This window comes from Filicampus tigris, chromosome 16, assembly GCF_054856515.1.
Source record: "Filicampus tigris isolate MCC_2025a chromosome 16, RoL_Ftig_1.0, whole genome shotgun sequence".
Lineage (NCBI taxonomy): Eukaryota > Metazoa > Chordata > Actinopteri > Syngnathiformes > Syngnathidae > Filicampus > Filicampus tigris.
Genome location: NC_141232.1, coordinates 9,719,327 through 9,739,295, shown reverse-complemented (window position 1 = coordinate 9,739,295; position 19,969 = coordinate 9,719,327). Strand labels below are relative to the sequence as shown.

The 19,969-nt window shown below is 40.3% G+C and overlaps 2 protein-coding genes and 2 long non-coding RNA genes across 13 annotated transcripts in view; 2 read left to right on the top strand and 2 right to left on the bottom strand.

Annotated features, from left to right (window-relative positions):
• tnrc18 (trinucleotide repeat containing 18) overlaps positions 1-4,100 on the top strand; it is a 52,073-nt gene extending 47,973 nt beyond the window's left edge. For both annotated transcript variants that reach the window (XM_086055075.1, XM_086055076.1), the window contains exon 30: positions 1,469-4,100. In XM_086055075.1, coding sequence (XP_085911201.1) covers positions 1,469-1,675 — 207 coding nt within the window. In that variant the 3' untranslated portion in view covers positions 1,676-4,100. The remainder of the gene's footprint in view (positions 1-1,468) is intronic.
• A 1,076-nt stretch (positions 4,101-5,176) lies between these two features.
• On the top strand, positions 5,177-13,850 carry LOC147134612 (uncharacterized). 3 transcript variants are annotated; one of them, XM_086056406.1, is made up of 14 exons: positions 5,177-5,329; positions 10,904-11,017; positions 11,318-11,333; positions 11,418-11,515; positions 11,595-11,639; positions 11,980-12,142; positions 12,404-12,465; positions 12,530-12,684; positions 12,781-12,862; positions 12,981-13,120; positions 13,192-13,240; positions 13,314-13,427; positions 13,514-13,572; positions 13,659-13,850. In XM_086056406.1, exons 1-6 carry the CDS (start codon positions 5,285-5,287, stop codon positions 12,043-12,045), a joined length of 384 nt encoding a protein of 127 aa, XP_085912532.1. In that variant the 5' UTR covers positions 5,177-5,284; the 3' UTR covers positions 12,046-12,142; positions 12,404-12,465; positions 12,530-12,684; positions 12,781-12,862; positions 12,981-13,120; positions 13,192-13,240; positions 13,314-13,427; positions 13,514-13,572; positions 13,659-13,850. The 3 variants fall into 3 exon arrangements, with proteins under 3 accessions (XP_085912532.1, XP_085912533.1, XP_085912534.1); XM_086056407.1 differs by lacking the exon at positions 12,781-12,862 and having other exon boundaries at positions 12,530-12,622; XM_086056408.1 differs by lacking the exons at positions 5,177-5,329; positions 12,781-12,862 and adding an exon at positions 8,203-9,871 and having other exon boundaries at positions 12,530-12,721.
• Positions 5,886-7,798, bottom strand: LOC147134613 (uncharacterized). Of its 2 annotated transcripts, XR_015090145.1 has the most exons (3): positions 7,687-7,798; positions 6,907-7,543; positions 5,886-6,816 (listed from the first exon to the last, which is right to left on the bottom strand). It is a non-coding gene; the product is annotated as an uncharacterized LOC147134613 (long non-coding RNA). The 2 variants fall into 2 exon arrangements; XR_015090144.1 differs by having other exon boundaries at positions 6,907-7,699.
• Positions 10,034-19,760, bottom strand: LOC147134611 (uncharacterized). 6 transcript variants are annotated; one of them, XR_015090195.1, is made up of 9 exons: positions 19,699-19,760; positions 17,664-19,445; positions 15,206-15,298; positions 13,551-13,816; positions 13,174-13,401; positions 12,967-13,110; positions 12,736-12,857; positions 12,585-12,653; positions 10,034-12,473 (listed from the first exon to the last, which is right to left on the bottom strand). It is a non-coding gene; the product is annotated as an uncharacterized LOC147134611 (long non-coding RNA). The 6 variants fall into 6 exon arrangements; XR_015090196.1 differs by having other exon boundaries at positions 19,411-19,445; positions 19,699-19,737; XR_015090194.1 differs by lacking the exon at positions 17,664-19,445 and having other exon boundaries at positions 19,699-19,759.
• Positions 19,761-19,969: the final 209 nt, after the last annotated feature.

Below are 19,969 nucleotides of genomic sequence, written 5' to 3'. Positions count from 1 at the left end.
TTATGAACGCCGGCTCTTTTTAAACCCGAATGCTAGCTGGTTTGTTAGCCACCGAACAGTGTTTTAGCATGGCATTGGTCACACTTATTTGACTGTGTTTGAAAATCTAGCACACAAAATACCTTCAGCAAATTGGAAAAATACCAAGTGAAATACTATAGAAATGTTTTTACACATCTCATTAAAATTTGAGATCTTTTGAGCAAGAATTGCTAGTCGATTCGGAAAGGACGGCGATTTAAAAAAAAAAAAAAAAAAAAAAAAAAAAAAAATTTTTAAACACTGTATTGTTTTTTCCAGATTAGGATATCATTTTGAAGTGCTCCTAAATGCAAATGACTACAATGACGTACGATGGTAACCCCTCGAAAACAAAATGATACTGTATATCTCAAGGGGATTATCCAAATACTTTTTTCCCAACTAAGAACTATTTGAGAATAATAGCTCACTTTATCGAGAGCAGTACAATTAGTCTCGAACAGCAAGTGTTTCTTTTCAGTCTTTTTCACATTTTTCAGCCTTTCTGCGTGCTAAGAGACAAATGACACAATTGATGTCCTCTTTTATTGCATCCCATTAGGACACGTCAGCCTTATCGTCATTATGTCTACGGCGTCTATCGCACAGATGTATCTGTGTGATCTGTGTGACTGAAGCAGCATTATCTTTTTTTTTTTAAGTCAATGTATGAACATTTTCAAAATATGTCAGTCAGGATACATTCTAGTTTTTTTTTCCCGCTGCTTTTACCAAACAACATTCGTTTGTTTCCTGCAAATCTAGTCAAAGTATGGCCTATGGGCCACATGTGGCTCACTCTCTACTTAAATCCATCCCACCGGGCATTTACATATCACAGTCTCGTTATATTTGTTGGTTAATAAAATTTATTTTAAACAAAGTCAAATAAAAATATTAGTTTTTTTTGTTGTTGTTTTTTTTTTTACAGACCCACATTCGATAAAAAAAATCTATTAAAAAAATTGTTAGTTAACTATGATTTATTTACAAATAGCATTAAATTAGGACCGAATTGTTGTTTTATTAATAGAATAAATTGTATTATGTATTTTACACACATTTACTCTTTGGGGAAAAATTGTATTGTATTGAACGTTTGATTGTATTAATTGGTTAATTGTTATAATTAAATTACGATAAAAAGGTTTTATTCTTAAAATAAACTATTTTACCTACTCCTTTTAACCCTACCATCTGTCTGTTTTAAAAATCAAAATTTGCCATTCCTGGTTTAGTTATTGTTGATAAAAATTAAAAAAAAAAAAACATTTTCTATTACTAAAATACACTGTTTTCATATTTTACACATCAACATTTTTGTATTTATTTTAGTAAAAAAATTGCTGCTGCTGCAAAAAAAAAGATTTCGGTCCATGAACTGTGATGCATGCTCATGCAGTCATTGCGTAACATAACATGCATGTTTTTTTTTGCGTGTGCGCAGCGCGCCCTGTACCAGTCGTCCCACAGCGACGAGAACGACGTGCAGACAGTCAGCCACAAATGCCTGGTGGTCGGCGTGGAGGAGTACGAGCAGATGACCCACACGCGTCGCTACGCCGAGAGCGAGGACCTCTACTACCTGGCCGGCACCTACGAGCCCACCACGGGCATGATCTTCAACACGGACGGTGTCCCGGTCATCTGCTAGGCAAAAACACACAAACTTGCTCCCCTGCGGTTCTCTCCGACTAAAATGTGACCCGACCGGCAGTCGAAAGGCACCTGGTGACGAGACACGTGGACGGTCCACTGCTGATAGTATTAAAAGGACACATAGACACAGCTCATGCGCTCATTAGAAAACACACACAAACCCCTCGATCGACTTGTATGAACACACTCGTGTAAATACTCACATGTAACGGAAAGCTATATAGAGGCAAATATGAGTGTTTTATTTTCACGTAATAGCTATGTCAGAGTACTTTTTTCTCTAAGCAGTCGAGAAGCTTTAATGAAATGTGAATGACGACACAGGTTGTGATTCTGATGTTGCCGTGGTGATGTTACAGTCATGTCTCAGTCTTTTCGATGTATCTAGAGAACAGCAGGAGCGACAGACGCAAAGAGAGGAAGCAATGCACGGGAAGATAAAGAGGTCGAGACTCCCTCCGATTTGCTGTCCAAACAGAGAGCACTTATAATAATCAAATTGAACACCCGGGCTCTTTTCAGGCTACCCCTTAGATCCCCCTTGACAATCGAAACTCGGGCAGGTTAAAAGCTGTCTCAAACTCCCTCAGACACTCAGGCGAACGAGAGCAAAAGTAGACTTTTTAAAAGCGCGTCTTTGTTTTCATCAACCTGAAAATCCAAATCCACCCTGAAATCGATTTTGGGCAGTTGTTGAGGTGCGACAAAGAAGCAGAGCAATAGATTTTGACCACATTCTGCGAAATGTGGGATACAAAACTGGGTAACTAACCAAACGGATTGCACAAATCTTAGAAGCTCAGGGTGGACTTTTCTTATATCTTTTTTTCCTCCCAACTTTTCAAACACATCGTCAACCAGCGTGTGTTCAATGTATGTCTTTTTTAAATTTTTTTTTTTATTCACACATTCATCCTTTGCCGCCTTTCAAGCACGTTTCGGCCTCTGCGTAGTGTTTTAACACGAGTGCACTTTGAACAACTTTTTTTAACAGGGGGTTTTTGTATTTCAAAATGGAGTTTTTATCATAGCCGCCCGACTCTCTTTTAGTCACACACGCATCACACGTTCTCCCCATCCCACTTTTCGACGTGCCTATTTTGACCGTTTTTAGCGTTCAAGTGTTGAATGTCATGCTGAAGAATAGCCAGTGGCCGTACTCTCCCAGCCAGGCCTTACGATGATGATGAGAATGATGTGTACCAAATCGTTAAGCTTACCCCGTTTTGGCCCCTTTGCGGGCACTAAACAGGAAACCGTTATCTGCATTTGTGCCGAATATCTGTCCAGTTAGTGTGGATCAGATTTATCGGAGGCGCCGCTGCAGACACTAAAGATTGTCTTGTTGATATTCGTTAGCTTTCATAAGTTCACCTTTTGTTATGGTTACCGTTTCCGGTCAAGCGAGTCATAAACGGAGGTTTGCATTTCTAAAAGATACAGGAACGTTTGATCATATGCTGCTAGTTATGTTAATATTTGAGGTTTGACAAGGTACGGCGAGACTCGAGAAGCGAGATGACCCGCGCGAGAGCGCAGGTCACACAAACTGAACACACAAATCGACAAGAAGTGCTCGTTATGAATGTTTGTTAAAAGCACTTTTCTCCGTTTGCGTGTGTGACAGTGGGGGAGAAGACTCTCATACACACACACACACACACACACACGTACACACGCGCGCATTCATTTTGTAATCCATCTGGGTGTGTTAAGGCCTTCCAGTCTCTCTTGGCCCCACGTCCATCCAAAGCTCAGCCTTACAGGGTCCAACATGCACACCCTCATTCCCCAACTTGTCCTCATTGTTTTCATTTGCTCTATTTTGTGTAATCACCTTGTATGTGTTTTGTCTTGGCTTTTGCTTTTGCTGTGACTTTTTTTTTTTTGTGTGTGTATATTGTATGCATACTTCTTATTTTTACCCCTCTCTGAACAATCGTCCACGCCTGCTGACAGGCACTGGGAGCTAGCTGCTAGAGAGAGAGAGAGAGAGAGAATATGAGAGAATGAGAGAGAGAGAGAGAGAAAGAGAGAGAGGTGGACTGGAGGCTGGTTCTTCGTCTGCTGTTCCTTCAATATCGTAAATCGTCCTGTTACAGAAAAAAAACAGATTATTTTGAAAATGACTAGAAAAAAAAAGGATCTAAATTTTGTAAATGATCCTCCACTATCGAGGGAGAGAGAAAAGCTTATCAGAATATACTTTGTACACGTCTAATCTTGTAAAAAAAAAAAATGCAAAAGAATACATTTTAATGCGAAATCAGACACCAGATATATACTGTTGCTCTATACTGTATGTGTAAGGAATTTTTTTTTTTTTTTTTTTTTACAGACAACGACCACGTTTACCAGTGTTTCTTTTTAATGGTTTTAGTAACTCAGTATTTTATAGTTAATAAACAGATGGAACTCTACTTTTGGTGGTCTGTGTGGGTTTTTAAGGTTTAAAGGAGGAGTTTGCCATAAAAAAAAAAATACTAAAAATGGTAATTATGGTCTGACAGTCTTGCATGATAATTATGATGTGAAGGGGAAAAAATCTGCTATCTCTGGCCTCATCTTGTGCCTCTTAATTTGATATATGAGAAACCACAGCGCCTGAGGAAAAACAACCGATCACATAAGGCGTGACTTACAAGGCATCAGTCATATGTTGTGCACTTCGCATGCATGTTTTTGGAATATGGGAGAAAGCCCACATATTCGGTTTATGTACTGTATATTGTGGCATCATACATCAATATACATTGTTGGCATAGATAAACGGACAAAGATGCATTATTTTTGAGATGCTTCATGTGTCCCTTAATTTATTTTTGACACAGATTTCAGAAAATCTCATGACTTTTTTCCTAACACATCAGGATTTTGAGATACAGTATTCTCATTTTTTGTTTGTAGGTTAGACCTATAAAAGATTGCGCAATACGGATTTTACCGTGCCTGGTAATTTATAGCTGACATTTCGGGGGGTGAAAAAAATCCAGCGGTTGCTGAACCTAAGCCTTAATTCATAAATATGACTAAAAATATTACTGTATCACATCGTTAAAATGTGTTGACCAGTTCATTTTTCAAAGCAATAAAGTGAAATTGAATAATTTCCTGCAGCACACTCTTATGCGCTCTCATGGCAAGCTAGTTGGAAATCACTGTTTTAAGTTTATAAATAAAAAATAAATACTGACTTCAGTATGCAAGAAGTGGCGATACTAAAGCCTTGGTGCAGGTCTACATGAACAAGCATTTAATGTTTTTAGCTGATGCAAAGACATTTTCCAATTAAAGTAGGCTAGCATCCTTGCAAGATGTTGGAATTAAAGCTCAACTGAATATTTGGCAGCTTCAAATGTTTGTTTTGGCTGCACTGCTCCATTCCAGGGAGCTCCTGTCAGGTTTGCACGGTCTCATTTTGTTTCCTTCCCCTTGTTCCCGGTGTGTGTTTGAGCGGACTGCCCCTTTAATCATCAGTGGACTCCATTTTGGCAGCCTTGTAATGAAGCTGCTGGTTGTGATAAAATGGAGGGAACTTCAGCTTCCTCCGCTGAGCTCCGCAGCTGACCGCAGGAGACGCATTTTCCACCGCTGACCCTTCGCGATGTCTGCGTGTGTGCACCTTTTTTGGATTCCACTGTGTCTGGAGGTAATTAAATATTTGCTGACATGCAGTGTGTGCGTGTGAGATGGAGATCCAGTTTCATGGTGAGCGCCGCAGTCTGGGCTTTGGCTACCTCTCAGTTTCTCCCCAAGGACCAACATCGGCATAACATCAGCACCTGCTGGGAGAATCTTCCCTCTTTCTCACACGCACACACACACACACGCATACGAGAGAGGCATCTTCTAGCACATTGCCTCTCCCTCTCTTTTGCCTCAGCACTGTTCCACACATACACACACACACAATCCTGTGGGTGTGTTAGCAGGAAGGATTCTGATAGGCTGACATCGCATGAACAGAAATATCCTATTCGCTGAGGCTTCTTACACTAAGGGAGGTGTGTGTGTGTGTGTGCGCCATTTCTGTTATACTCTCACGTCTACATTTTTTAAGTTGTTCTCGACCCCCTCCAGACAGCTCTTGGTGTGTGTGTGTGTGTGTGTGTGTGTGTGTGTGTGTGTGTGTGTGTTCTAAGCAGCCGTTTCCCAGCAGACAGGTGTCTAAGTGAGGGGGCGTTCAAAAGAAGCACAAGTGCACAAACAGTTGAAAAGCTTTATATTATATTCTGATGTGGAGAATGTCACACCATCAAACTATGTTTGTCCTGTTTTGTCACAGTGACGCAAAAAAAAAAAAAAAAAAAAAGAAGAAAAGGAAAAAGTTGGCCTCACTGTGAGATACTCGATTTAGATGCTCGAGTTAGGAGTTGTCATTCCTCTTGGTTTATTATCCAAACTGACAACGTGAAGTTGGCAAAAAGATCTTCAAAAGGACGTGCAAAAAAAGCTGTCAGAATGAAGATGCTTTCAGTCTTGATGTCACTAACAGACTGCATCAGCCTTTCTAAAATGGAGCAAATTGTATAAAGCGGCCAGCCTGATATGAGTTTATTAGAACGGCAAGGTCAATTCTTTTGTTTTTGTCGTATCCTCAAGACATTAGTACAGTAAAAAGGTTCCCTCTTTTCTTAGTTTACAAAGTGCATGAGTCAAGTTTCATATCATGTTTTTGTTTTTTTAAATCAAGAGCTAGCTAGTTGGCTCGGCACCTCAAAATGCAAACTGTGCTCACATAGCGTCGCTAGCAATGCGGACTGTTTGGCAACGCTGTATGGCATTTACAGCTTTATTCTGGTTCCGTTTCAGTGTGGGAGCAGCAGTAACATCTGCTTCCCTACAGCTGTTACGTATGTTAAATTGGACCGTATCATATCCCCTTTTTTGCACTGTTGTCCAACTTCTTGTGCATCTTCTGCATTTCCACTTTGGTGATCCTTTGGTTATTGTCTCCTCACACGGTGACATTAAAGTTTTTGTCACCGGAATGAGAAGCCTCCGAGTAGGAGGAGGAGGAGGAAGAGGAGTTCATCACCGGGAGATATCAAGGCACACTTCAACGCTCTGGTGAATATTTTTGCCAATACAGTTTGATATTGATCCTCGAATTGGCTCCAACTTCTCCAAAATGACCTATATGACAAAAAAAAAATTGAGGTGCAGTAGTTAGAGGCCTCGCTTTGCCACCTACTACAGCAATCAGAATGAGAAAAAGTGTCTCACCTGATTTTTGGTGAATATTTTTACCAATACAGTTTGATATTGGTCCTTGAATTGGCTCCAACTTCTCCAAAATGACATATATGACAAATATTTGAGGTGTAGTAGTTAGAGGCCTTGCTTTGACATCTACTACAGCAATCAGAATGAGAAAAAGTGTTTCACCTGATTTTTGGTGAATATTTCTGTCAATTTAGCACTATACTCATACTTGAATTGGCTCCAACTTCTCCAAAATGACCTATATAATGAAAATTCGATGTGTAGTAGTTGTTAATTAACTGATTTTTGGTGAATATTTTTCTCAATTTAGGATACACTCGAACAATAAATTTGTGGACTGTCCCTAACTCGTGAATATCGAACGTCGAACGTCAAGCCAACTTTTTCTCGCTTCCTTAGCGTTCCTTAGCTCCATGTCGGTGGGTGCGCGCGTCTCTGCGGGGCTGTCGGCCACCTGTTGTCCGCCTTGCGCGTTGGCCAGAGCCGAGTAGTAGAGGTCACTGGAGAATTCGATCATTTGGATGAGCATGAGGCTGCGGTGAAGACGCTGTCCTCCTCTCTGAATGCAGGAGCTATGCAGTTTCCCCCAAGAAGCGTAATAGATCCTCAAGGCCTGTGGACCCTCCATGTCTGTTGACTTCAATCCCAAACATATTGTCGGGGTTACCTCATAGAGTTTCAAAGATAGCTAGAAAACCCTATGGTAACGCTTTGTGTCTGTGTTTTTGTTGTTGTTTTTTTTTTTTTATGCCCATATGTCATTTGAAGAAAACAGCATACCTTGTCTGGCGAAGTTCCACATCAGCGGAACGTGCTCGTATGCTTCGCTCATTCGTAAAACGGGTCCGTGACGTCACAAACACAACATTCAACGTCTTTGTGGTGCAGCAAGCAAATACAACATTAGGAAGCTTTGAAGTAACCTCAGGCTGCCTATACCGCTCGTCTGGGACACAGTACACGACACTTGAACCGTGAACCTCAAAATATGTTTACCAACTGTTTTAATCAGAAATGCAAGTAAACTCTACTGCATTATTTTTTTTTTTGCGTTGATTCCGAATCCGCCCTCGTTTTTTCTCTAGCTTAGTCTAGCACATCAGATGAGCCTATTCATAATGATTATATGTATTTAGCAAATATTTCTGAATTAGCAGCCAGATTCAGCGACAGATTTTTTTTCCCTGAAACATCATAGCTATACATTACATCTCATAGTAAAAGCCGTATTATTTAATTTAGAAGTTAATGATGATCTCATCAATTTGCTCACAATGTATCTAAAAATGCTCTGCTTGAAGGGGCAGGCCCTTCCACAGCTCATACATCTTCAACCCTGTCTTCTGCCATCCTTTTCCGTTATTTTTCCCTCTCCAGGAGTTCCCAGTGTACTCTTCTTCCTCGCTTTCCTTCAGTGACGGAACAATATAAACTCTCCCCCTAATAAATTATGTCTCAGCCACTTTGTCTGCCAAGCTTTCAATGTTTTTAGCAGTTCTCTTTCCACTCCAATTTCCCAGAGTACACTTTCATTTGTTCTCATCTCCCATGTCACTCTTAAAATCCTTCGCCAAAACCGTATCTCCAGTGCATCAATCATATCTTCTTTCTTATAGCCTCCATGTCTGTGTTCCATACAGTTGACGGAGCATACCAGAAGTCTAATTCTTAATTCTTTGGATATAGCCCTTTTCACGTTAGTATTTTTTTGTTTGTTTCTTTTGACTGCAGATTTGGCCTTTGCTATTCTAGCTGTAACTTTTACAACTTGTATTTTTCGAACTTTTACATTGATTCCCATTTCACTTGCTTTATCCTGCTTGGCCTTTGTTTTGTGTTTGTTGACTTGCTCAGTGTGAAGTCTTCGCCGTTTTGGTTAAATAATTCTACTGCATCTGGCGAAAAGTGAATACACAATTGTAACTTACATTGGTGGTATGGAGCTTGTTCTGCCACCAATGTAAGTTACAATTGTTCTGCCTGTCCCCGACATAGATAGATGAACAAAGATGCAACATTTGTAGTGAATACATATTTTTTGGACCAATTAAGTAAAACTGGATAATTTGCCAACGCACACCGAATGATCTCTCACAATGTGCCTGCAGGTCAGAGTTGGGCATCATTGCATAAACGCCCAAATGACTACATTAAAATAAAATAAAATAAAATAAATTTAAAAAAAATCAGTTCTGTAAACAAGGTCTCAAAGCAAGTTATCAGCCTGTGCCAGCGTAGTAATAAATCAGAATTACAGTAAATATTTGCATGTTGACACTTTTAAGACATAAAAAATGAAATATTCCAATAAAAACAGTAGGTGTGGCCGTAACTGAGCGTGCGTTCTAGCCGTATTCTTGTAACTTCGAATCCTCTTATGTTACCTAGGACCCCTGGAACCATTGTCAACCTTACGTCATCACCATGGAAACACTTGAAATCAATCTTCTTTAGCCAGATGCTGCCCCCTGCAGGCTAAAACGCGTCACCAGCGTTTTATTCAGTTTCCAATATGCCATGATAAAGTCTGCCTGCCTGTATGGTGCATGTCTCATTTGGTCATTGGATGTGACGTTTGAAACAAGATTGAAAAAACTACTCGTTATTTGATTTTCGTTTTGATATCAAAATATCACAATTGAAATGCAGCTTGATTTTCTAGTTTGGTGCCTGGAACGGATAAGAAAATGTCTAAAAAAAAAAGTTAGATGTTCAATGTTTAATTCTAAAAGGAAAATAGAATATATCAGGAGACACAAATCGAAATACGGTTCATATAATTGGTTTTAGATTCCCAGAAGTTGTCACCGAAAGCATTTCTCCTAGTGACCAGGAGATGGCGACAGCGTAGCGCCTGACGATGATATCGTGACTGTATTGTAACATGGAGAACATTGTTGGTATCCTCTGTTAGAGATTTGGATCCTTAGAAACGTCAACAGGAAGGCTGGATTACTGACCGAAGGTATGGTATCGATCTTGTCAAATATGTATGTACATTAATACACAAGACTCTGTACAATAGTCAAACGGTAGTAGTAGTCATCTGTGCTCATCGATCTACTACATTCAAGATTATCTCAGGACAGGGCACTTTTCAACCACTTCTACAAATAAGAGGCAAAAGTTCTCACTTCAAGTTGTTTAATTGTCATTCCAAGATATTGTTCCATACAACACTGACGTGTAAAACAAGTGATTAAACAATGAACGTGCGCTTCCAAACGCTCTCCTGATGGATGACATCATGAAGTTAGTGGTAGTAGACAGTTGGGGGCGGGGGGGTTATTTGTCAGGTTTGAGTGTCATCACAGAGTCCACGTGGAATGTTAGCGGTGCAAGTGACCACTTGACGAGGGATGCCAACCCGCTCCCCAATTACATTTTCTTTTTTCATGTAACTGAGGATAAGCGGCTCGGATAATGGCTGGATAGGTGGCTGTTTCCAGTCTGCAGTCCAACTGTTGATAATGATCCAGTAAATTCACACCAAAAATTCAAATTTTTCCCGTCAACATGGCCGAGTGGTATAAGAAGTAGCGTGGTGTTCAGACGACTCGGGTTCGATCCTTACTCTTTGCTCCATTCACTAATTAAACTGTGAACAAAGCAAGAGTCGAACCCGGGTCTCCCAAAGACCAAACTGTAACATTAACCATTCGACCATGTCTGATCTTCCAAGGTGTTTCGATTGGTTATATATGTCCATTGATGTACACATCTGCTTTTCACTGCGTCACCATATGTGATATGTACTACTAAGAAAGCCGATGACGGCAACCGAGTGGTAGTCAAGGGGAAGATACTGTTACATCAGATGCAGACAACCCGGGTTCGAACCCCATCAAGCATTTATGACAATGCTTCTATTATTTCGCTCCCGCACTTTCAATGCAAAACAATTTCTTTACTAGTGGTGACCACTTAGCTTTCTGTGTTAAATAAGTTTTTTTTTTTTTCCTCTGGATGTGACGTCATCACCGGAAACCTATTTAAGTCGGGGAAAGGGAGACAGTCATTCTTCCTCAGCTCTTGGCAACCTCCGGTCGTTCTCGTCCACCTGCTGCGTCGCACACATCTCCTCGACAAGATGACCGAAAACTTTGATAAGGTGAGTGCTCAAAACTCACTGCTTTTGCTCACTTTGAGCTAAAGTAGCACTTTAGGCGTGCTCGCGCCTTGCTAACATGGCAAGCTAAAGCGTTTGCTCTAGCGTTGGTAATTAACGCTTCCTACGACTATAAATTGCACCAAAACGCGCTTTTGCAACTACATACCGATAAACGGATGAACGCAATTACAATACTTATTCATGGCTTTGTTGATGTTTATTCAACAATAATGCAGCTACTTTGTGTGACGATGACTAACGACGCGTTTGCTCAAATCTTTTCCACCATCTGGACGAAAGTGCCGTTTTGCCGACGGTAAGTAGACAAAACTTCAATGAATACATCAATTGCAAGTATATTTTCATGCATGCGTGTTAACCATCTCATTTCTGTCCACAGGCTGCATCTTCAACAGAACGGCCCAAATGATTCTTAAATGGCTGACTTCCTGTCTTTTTGGGACATGGCGTCATGAGACTTTTGCATTTCTACCAAATGTCAGGTTGCTAAGCCACTAACTTGTCAGGCTGAGCATTTTAAAGTGGAATGCTTACATTCCTTACGTTTGTCTTTCAGGCCACCATGCTGATGAAGAGGCGTCCAGCTCTGCTCTCCTCACTGGTAAAACACACGTTTTCATACATGTACAAATGTTTGACTAATTATTTCAGCATGTGCTGACCAGGAGACATCCTGTGATCTTTAGCAATCAGCACAGCTGTGTCAAATCCAGGTCCAGTAAGTTAAAAAACGAAGCCACAGTTTGTCTTGTGCCACAGGTGCTTCTACTCAACCAGCTTCTGGGGAACTCTTTTACCTGCCGGTTGAGTGGAAGCACCTGCGGCTATAGCTAAACTGCGGCAGGGGTTTTACTTTTTGGACCTGGAATTGACACCTGGGTGAGGTGGGAACATGCACTCAATGGCAACACTTCGATCACTGTCAACTTTGTTTGCTGCAGTATCACTCCAGGAAGAAGCACCAGCCAAGATTCTGGATGCAACTGAAGGAGGGTCAGGAGACCTGATGTGACTTTCCAGCTGCGGCCCATCAAAATGTCTGCTTTTTTTGCAGTCATGACAGAGCTTCATTGAGAGCTGTGGAACAAGATGGCGGTGTATCAAGTGAGCATTTTTTTTTCCCCTGCAGTTTTGCCAAAGTTGCAAGCAGGACACTCATCAGGGGTCTCAAACCTGTTCCTGAATGTTTTCTCCCTGCTGCAACACACCTGATTGAAATCAGTCTCATAAAAAGCTTATTGATTTGAATCGGGTGTGTAGCAGATGGGCGCAGTGGAAAACTGGCAGGATGGCGACCCACAAGGAACAGGATTGAAGACTTGGTCAACAAGTTACTTCTCCCTTTGTCCTGCTCTTGTCCACCAGGTGACTAAAGAACCTGATCAGTGCAGCCTGGATCAACTCGTTTAGTCGCGCTCCTCTTCAAGGTTGGCACCTGTTGCAAAAGACAAACTTGATGAATCAAAGTTGTTGACTGTTTTTTGTTTCTAGGGGGCGCTATGATCAACAAGCTACAAAAAACTCTGCATGTTGAAAGAGCACTTGCCTGCTTTTTCTTGGACTTGGCATGCACTGCAGCTTCCAGTAAGAGTGCCGTCAGGGACTCTTCCACCTGCTAGGCAAAGAAATGTTTCTGAATGTGGAAGGTCCTCAAAGCTGCCTCCATTGTCAATATTAAGACATGTAAATAAACATACTAAAAATAGCAGCTTGACTGGTCCATCGTTTGTGGTATTTGCAAGTTTGTCCATCTGGGGGAGGTCTGCACCAGTCCAGAGTTTCAGGAGCTCGACCAGCTGCTGCAGTGCAAGGTTCCAGTCTACAGTGAGAAAATATTTTAGTCAACTAAAAAAAAATTGTCAATGTTGTCAAAGATGAAACACTATGCATTCATGGTATGTTGCTGATGCCATAAGCTTTTGACTCACCTTTTTGTCTTTAGGTCCACATGCTGGTCAACTGACGACTTCGCCGTGCAGCGACGAGGAGACAGTCTTTACATGTCATCCAACTTGAATGGTGCATATCATGAAGCTTGCCAGGGTGTTCCAGACTGCATCAAAGAGGAGCCCCTGAAGAAGGGTAACAGTAGAATGTACCTGCATTTCAGGTTAGTAATAGAATTGACTACTCACATGTTCCTTGTCCCGCAGATGGCGCCACTGGAGTGCTGCAACATGACTGAAAATGCGTCCTCTGCTGGTAAGAAAAGGAACATTTCATTTCAGCTAGCATGTTCCGGTTGTCTCGACAAAGTTGACTTTTTCTTGTCCAGTGTGGCGCACGATGGAGTAGCAGCAACACTTTTGCCTTTCTTGTTGCTTGCTCATGCACGAGGTTCTGAAGCCAAACTTTGAGGCAGCCTGAGACGAAATGGAAGACATTTACGGTATGTTCTTTAAATTTTTTTTCACTGGATAATCCTCATGACAACTTTTCTGACCCAATACCTTTGGTTATTTTCCCCTTTTGTAGGCAGCAAAGAACAAGATCACCATCCATCATAACTCACCTCTGAAGAGTCTTGATCGCTGGTAGGTTTCAAGCCCCACACATCTTCTGCACCAGATGTTGACATAACTTTTGACTCACAGATGTTTTTTTTTTTTTTTGGTCTTAGGTCCACACTCGTCCAAGTTCTTCTCGCTGGCCGACCACTTTGCAACGAGCAGACTGTCATCAGACTTGCAACTTTGTCTTCTGGCTGGCCGACCACTTCAGCAACGCAGCAACAAGCAGACTGTCATCTGACTTGTAACTTGTTTGTGATTGTCTCCTCTGCAAAAGAAATAAAGCTTGATTACAAATGACACTTAAGCTCTCAACTACATTCTTGCACACATCACAAAAAACTTGCTTAAAGCAAAGTTAAAAAAAAAAAAAAAAATTCTAAAATCATTTTTTTTCCTGAGTTTTTTTCTGAAATTTTTTTTTGCAAAAAAAAAAAAATCCTAAAATATTTTTCAATTTTTTTTCCCGAATGTTTTTTTTCTGATTTTTTTTTTTTGGGGGGGGGAAAGTGGGTGTGTCAAAGCTGGAATAAAGCTTTCTGATTCGCTGATGAGTCTGGAAGTAGGTGGAGCAATGTGGATAAAAGGCTATGATTGGTCAAAAGGTGGGCGGGACTATGCAAATTGAAAATGCTGTGATTGGTGGGGCCCAGAGTGGGCGTGGTTATGCAAATTTACAGCGCTGTGATTGGTCGGATTGCCAAAAGTGGGCGTGGCTATGCAAATAAGTGCGTTCTGATTGGCTATGCAAATTCAAGCCACACTGTGATTGGTGGATTCAAAATAAGGTGGAGTTAGGGGCGGTCCTAGCAGCAGATAGGTTTTTTTTTAAGGCACTTTTGAGTCTTCAGGTCAAAGTTGCACTTCAGTCACCACATGAGACACAAGACTTACTATTCCCCTCAATCTCACATGACCCAAAGCTCGATGAATTTAGAGATTGCTTGAGTCATGAGGAGACAAACAGGAGTAGTAATGTGACACTTGTGTCCACAGTAGTAGTGGCTGACGTGCAACTCTCACCTCAAGACTTCAAGCAGCCTTTGGAATAGTTTTCCACTGCAGCAACCAACATGCATGAAAGGCTACAAATGAGGGCAGATTTACCAATAAAACACAAAGACTCCAATTCAAGTTGAACAATTTATTGGACAAAAACATGACAATTTGAAAGCATCTCACCAGTCAATGTTTGTGAGAGCTAACTCAAGTTGCACACACAGACATTGACGATGGAAGCAGCTTAAGTGTCGCCTGCTTGACGAGCTCATGTGTGATGTCACTTACTTCAAATGACGCGCACACACTTTGGCCATGGCACCAAAGGGGGACGTGAGCACACTGGGACATAAAGTGTACTGCACGACACCATGGTCAGACACTTCTGGACATGTTTTTGAATGACACTGATGTGAACCAAGTTAGTCAAAAATAGATAGATAGATACTTTTTTTTAAAAATATGACATTACTTTTAACTACCTTGGCCCACATCATTGTCATTGAAAAACATGCCCAGAAGTGTCTGACCATGGTGTTGTGTCATGCAATGCATGAAGCAAGCAAAAGTTGAAGTTGAGTGCACACACGTCCACCCTGTGGTGAGATGTGACATCACGCATGAGCTCCTCAAGCACATGACACTTCTCAATACTCACATGGGTCCAAATGCAGCTTGGCCTTCCCTTCCCTTCCGCATGTCCCACAAGTCCATCGGCTGCACCTTTGAGCACGTAGCCTCCTCCATCCATCTGGTCAGGCAGAAAATAAAAGCAGTAAAAGTTGATTTTTTTTTTTAATTGTCCATTTTAAGATTCAAGTCATATTATTAGGAAGATATGGTGGTATAGTTTCACTTTTTACACATCCATTTGCAAATGTGCCCACACACATCATGCATCTGTGTGAGCAATCAGCTGGTGGCTTTCTCTCCACACCTGACATCCAATGAGCAACTCATGCTCCTTTCAATCAACTGCTCAAGCAGGGCCTCAAAGTCCTCCTACTGAAAATACTCCACACATGTGCTAAGATAGAGTACGTAGTTTAATATTGTTCAAACATACACAAAAAGTAAAACTACTCCAACAGGAAGCAATCTCATCCCCTTGATGTTCCTTTTCCTCCCCTTGTAAAAATGTCACTTTACAACCCTACATTATCTGCTAAGTATTACTTTACATTTCCAAAATACACAACTTTTATCAAAACTATAAAACTTTTCAAATTCATGATGTATAAGATTACACATTTTTGTTTGTTCTTTTTCCCCGTGGCCCAAATCTGTTGTATTAGAAAAATTAAAGCGTTAACTCTGGAGAATAATTTAAATTTCATAAAGCGTTAAAAAAATGAACTCAGTTTTATTTCATTCCTGAGGCAGCTGACCTCTGCTCACCTTGCAGCCAAACTTAAGAGGAGAGCCACTAACGCAAAGACAGACAAAGATGGACTTCTATGTAGTTCTACTTGAAAAAGTTACTCATTGGAGGAATCCCAAATATGTCTTTGGCATATTGTATTTATATAGTGCATTTCATAACAGCGGCAGCTCTGACAAAGCACTTTACATTACAATCGCAATAATATAACAAGTGAACGCAATAAATTAAAACACAAATTACTATATACAGTAGACACTGGAAAACAGCAGAAACGTGTCAGTCTCACATCAGATCAAAAGCCAAAGACTAGAAATGTGTCTTCAAACAGTTTTTAAAAATGGACAGAGAGAGGGCTTGCCCGACATTTAATGGAAGGTCATTCCAAAGGAAGGACCGGCAACAGAAAAGGCGCCATCCCCACATACTCAAAGAATCATATTCAAGGATCAAAGAAAGCTATTTGAACAGCCTCTTAATCTAAATCTACTTTACTTTCTTTTTTAATTCCGAGATTTTGCTAAAGTAAATATCAGTTACAATCTTCATATAAAATCATTTATGAAATATTTTGCATGAATTACTTCAAATAAATTAATCGCTTGACAGAACACTTTTTTTTTTTCAGGATCAATTTAGATACGTCATGATATTCTTAATAATTTAAAGGTTTTTATTTTGAGATTTTACATTTATTTACATTTCTGTAAAGGCTTATCTATTTAATGACTTATTCAGTGGAATCGCCAGCACAAAAAAAGCAACGCAACATTTTGGTCAGTAACATATCGTCGCTGTCATGTGAAAAACACTTATCTCCATTTTTTTTTTCATTTTCTTATTTTTACCTGAATCATGTTTCTGCGTTACAGAAATCGCATTAAAGTGAAAATTAAAAAAAGTTTCCAAAGATCAGTGTTTTTCACAGGACAGCGGTGATATTCAAGACGCCTCTCAGTGAAGCTGCACCTGTACACCGCATACTCAAAGGTTTGGCTAAGTTGTTGATGTTGGGGTGGAGGCTCTTTCTGTCTGGCAACGTCACGCCCCAGCACACTACATTTATTGACAACAGACAATTTGACAGCTCTGTCTTTAAAAGCTGCCTCTACAATCAATTTTTATCGGTGCTCACCAGAGTGGTGGCTTCCTTTGCAGTCTGAACCCAGATGGCGGGACTACTATTTTGATTATTGAAAAACTTTTTATTTTATTTCAGTTTAAGATTTTTCATAAATTCTATTTAAATATAATAACTTGCTACTTTTTTTTTTTCAAACAAAGAGGGGTTAGAAAAGTCACAACATTTTGTGCAAAAAAGAAACTAAGTTAGCAACACTTAGCAGCCCTAGCTGTCGTCACAAAGCCCCAGGTTGTCAAGGTAAGTAAAAACCGTCCTTTAGGCACCTGAGAACTCTTTTGAATTGAAGAAAAAAAATTCCTTTTTTCCTTTAATACGAGAGAAATCACATGCATTAATTTTAAACATTAAAGTATTGTAAAATGAGTGTAAAAAATTACTTAAAAATATACTGTATATTTTAATGTAATTCAATATTTTTTTCAAATAGGTCTAACAGACACGATTTAAACTAAAAGTATACTTAGAATAAAATAACAACATTGAGTGTCATGTGGCCCCTGACAAAAAATGAGTTTGACACCCCTGCTCTTGAGCCACTAGAGGCATAATGCTACATAGAAGAAAATGGAAGGAACAAACAGCATGCAGTACCTTTGAAAAAGATATTGATAGTGAGATGTGCAGGTACACGACCAGCAGCAGGTGAACATGGGGAGAGATTTGCATGTTTTTCAGATCCAGAATATATTTGGTGATTTTCACATGGGTTTTTTAATGTTGTGCGTGCATTCATTATGACTCTGCGTGTGGATTGTCGAATGTGCGTTTGTGGCTCAGCGGACAACCGCATTTCTTTTTGACACAAACGTCATGCCGTTTCCAAAATATTCCCACACTGGAGGCTGACATTTCAATCACCCAATCGTGCAAGCAGCAAAGGCGCTCACACTGTGTCCGCCTGTTGGACTGCCCGCACAAGGCCCGTGTGCAAAAAGCCCGTGTGTTTACGCGCGTCATGGTAAATCGGTCCTCTTGGAATAGAGGCTGGGTGTGTACTTTGTCACGTTAACGGCCGTCGAACTTAACTATCAGCGATCGCTGGTTCAAACGGGTCATAACAAGAGCGTCACATTAAACATTGACAACGCTCGCCGAGATGCGTTCAAATACAGTCGAGCACTTCACACCCTAACAGAAATTAGTGCATCAATGCATTAAAATGTTAATAACTACAAAAATCAAAACAATGACATAGGCTCATATCATGTTTCGATCCTTCATTCTAGTGGTGACAAACTATTCAATAAATGGGGGTAAATGCAACTTCATTTATACATTATTTAATGTATCTGACGTCTAAAATAGGGAGCGGTACGGGAGTGGGAATCATGCTGAACCGAGCGGGGCGGGCTAGAAGTCGCTTTCCCTGGGACGTGATGGGACAGGATTTTTCAATTTTTATATATTTTTTATGCTGTGGTCTGGGACTGAGATTTTTTTAATGTGGGAGTTGGATAGTACGCGAGTAAAAATCCACTCCGGTGTCATCGATCCCACACACAACAATTGTCAACATTCGCATGTGCTTTAAAGGCCATCCCTCTTCAGTCCGCTAGAGGGTAGTGTCTCTGTTTGCAACAATCCGTGTATCATTTGTTCATTAGTTGGCTTTTTTAAACAAAACGGGTAGTAAAAACATTAATTAAAAAACTTGTTTTGTCAATGTTCGTTCCAAAAAACAAAATGAAACTAAACTGACAACAAATCTTTTTTTAATTTTGCTACAGAATTGAAAAAACCCCAAAACAAAACCTGAAAACAGGCAATTTGGCGAAGAGGAACGTCTTTGTGTCAAGGCAAAACAAGCTTGGGCTATACAAATTACGGTCGTATATTGTTTCCCGAGTTGTGTTAAACACATAAAAGATCAGCTTTCCGTTTTTCAATTTCGAAGTTCTAAACAAAAAACGGATACAGCGCATTCCCGTTAAATGGAAACAGCAACACTGCCTATAGCGGAATGAGTGGGGGTGGCCTTTCCACACATGTAAATATCTGAGACTTGTGTGTGTGCGTGTGAGAACATCTTGAAACGGCGTGCCTGCTGGCCCACATACGCACATTTGACATTTCATACACAGAATTTAATATTTACATGACAAATCATGATAAATGCACCAAAAAAAAAACAAAAACGTGAAAACCACGAATATGTGGTAATTGTGGATCTGAAAAGCACATTTTGGTGCAACTAAATCTTTCAATTAAAAAACATAAATATTTAGTTATTTAAGTGAAATACATTTGTGAAAATCACAAATATTTGTGTATCTGAAAAACACGTGAAAATCACGGATGCATTTGTGCGTGAATAATTTTGAGACAAATGTCTCCCCACATGTGAAGCCATCACTCTTCCATTGTGGACATCAGCTTTGGGGTGGAAAACATACAAAACAAAATTCAAGTCAAACGCTTTCCCTGATTGACTTTTGATTGACAGCTGAGTTGTACTTGTGGGCGTGCTAGTTGACGAGCGATAGCTAGCAAGCTTCCAGTGACGTAGCGAGTAACAATAAACAAACTAGAAGGCCTCAGTGTCGTAATTATACTCCTAAATAGTGTACATACATACAATTGTATATAAATGGCAAATAGACAGTTTAAAAATGTTTAAATTACTCACTGAAAACACAGCTGCCAGTCACCGGGAGACTTGGTCATTGAACCGGATGTGTTTGTGTACAGTTCCTCTTTTTCTGCTACTGCTTCTTCTTCGTCTTGTTTTTGACGGGTTACATCTCATTGGTGCATATCGCCACCAGCTGGACAGGAGATCCAAAGGCATTTGGCAAGCAATGTTATCCTAAGGCTATGACGTTATCTGTCTACCGTAGGTCAAAGAATGTGTACGACTGCATCTTAGAATGCTCAATTCAAATGGAAAGAAAAGCGCT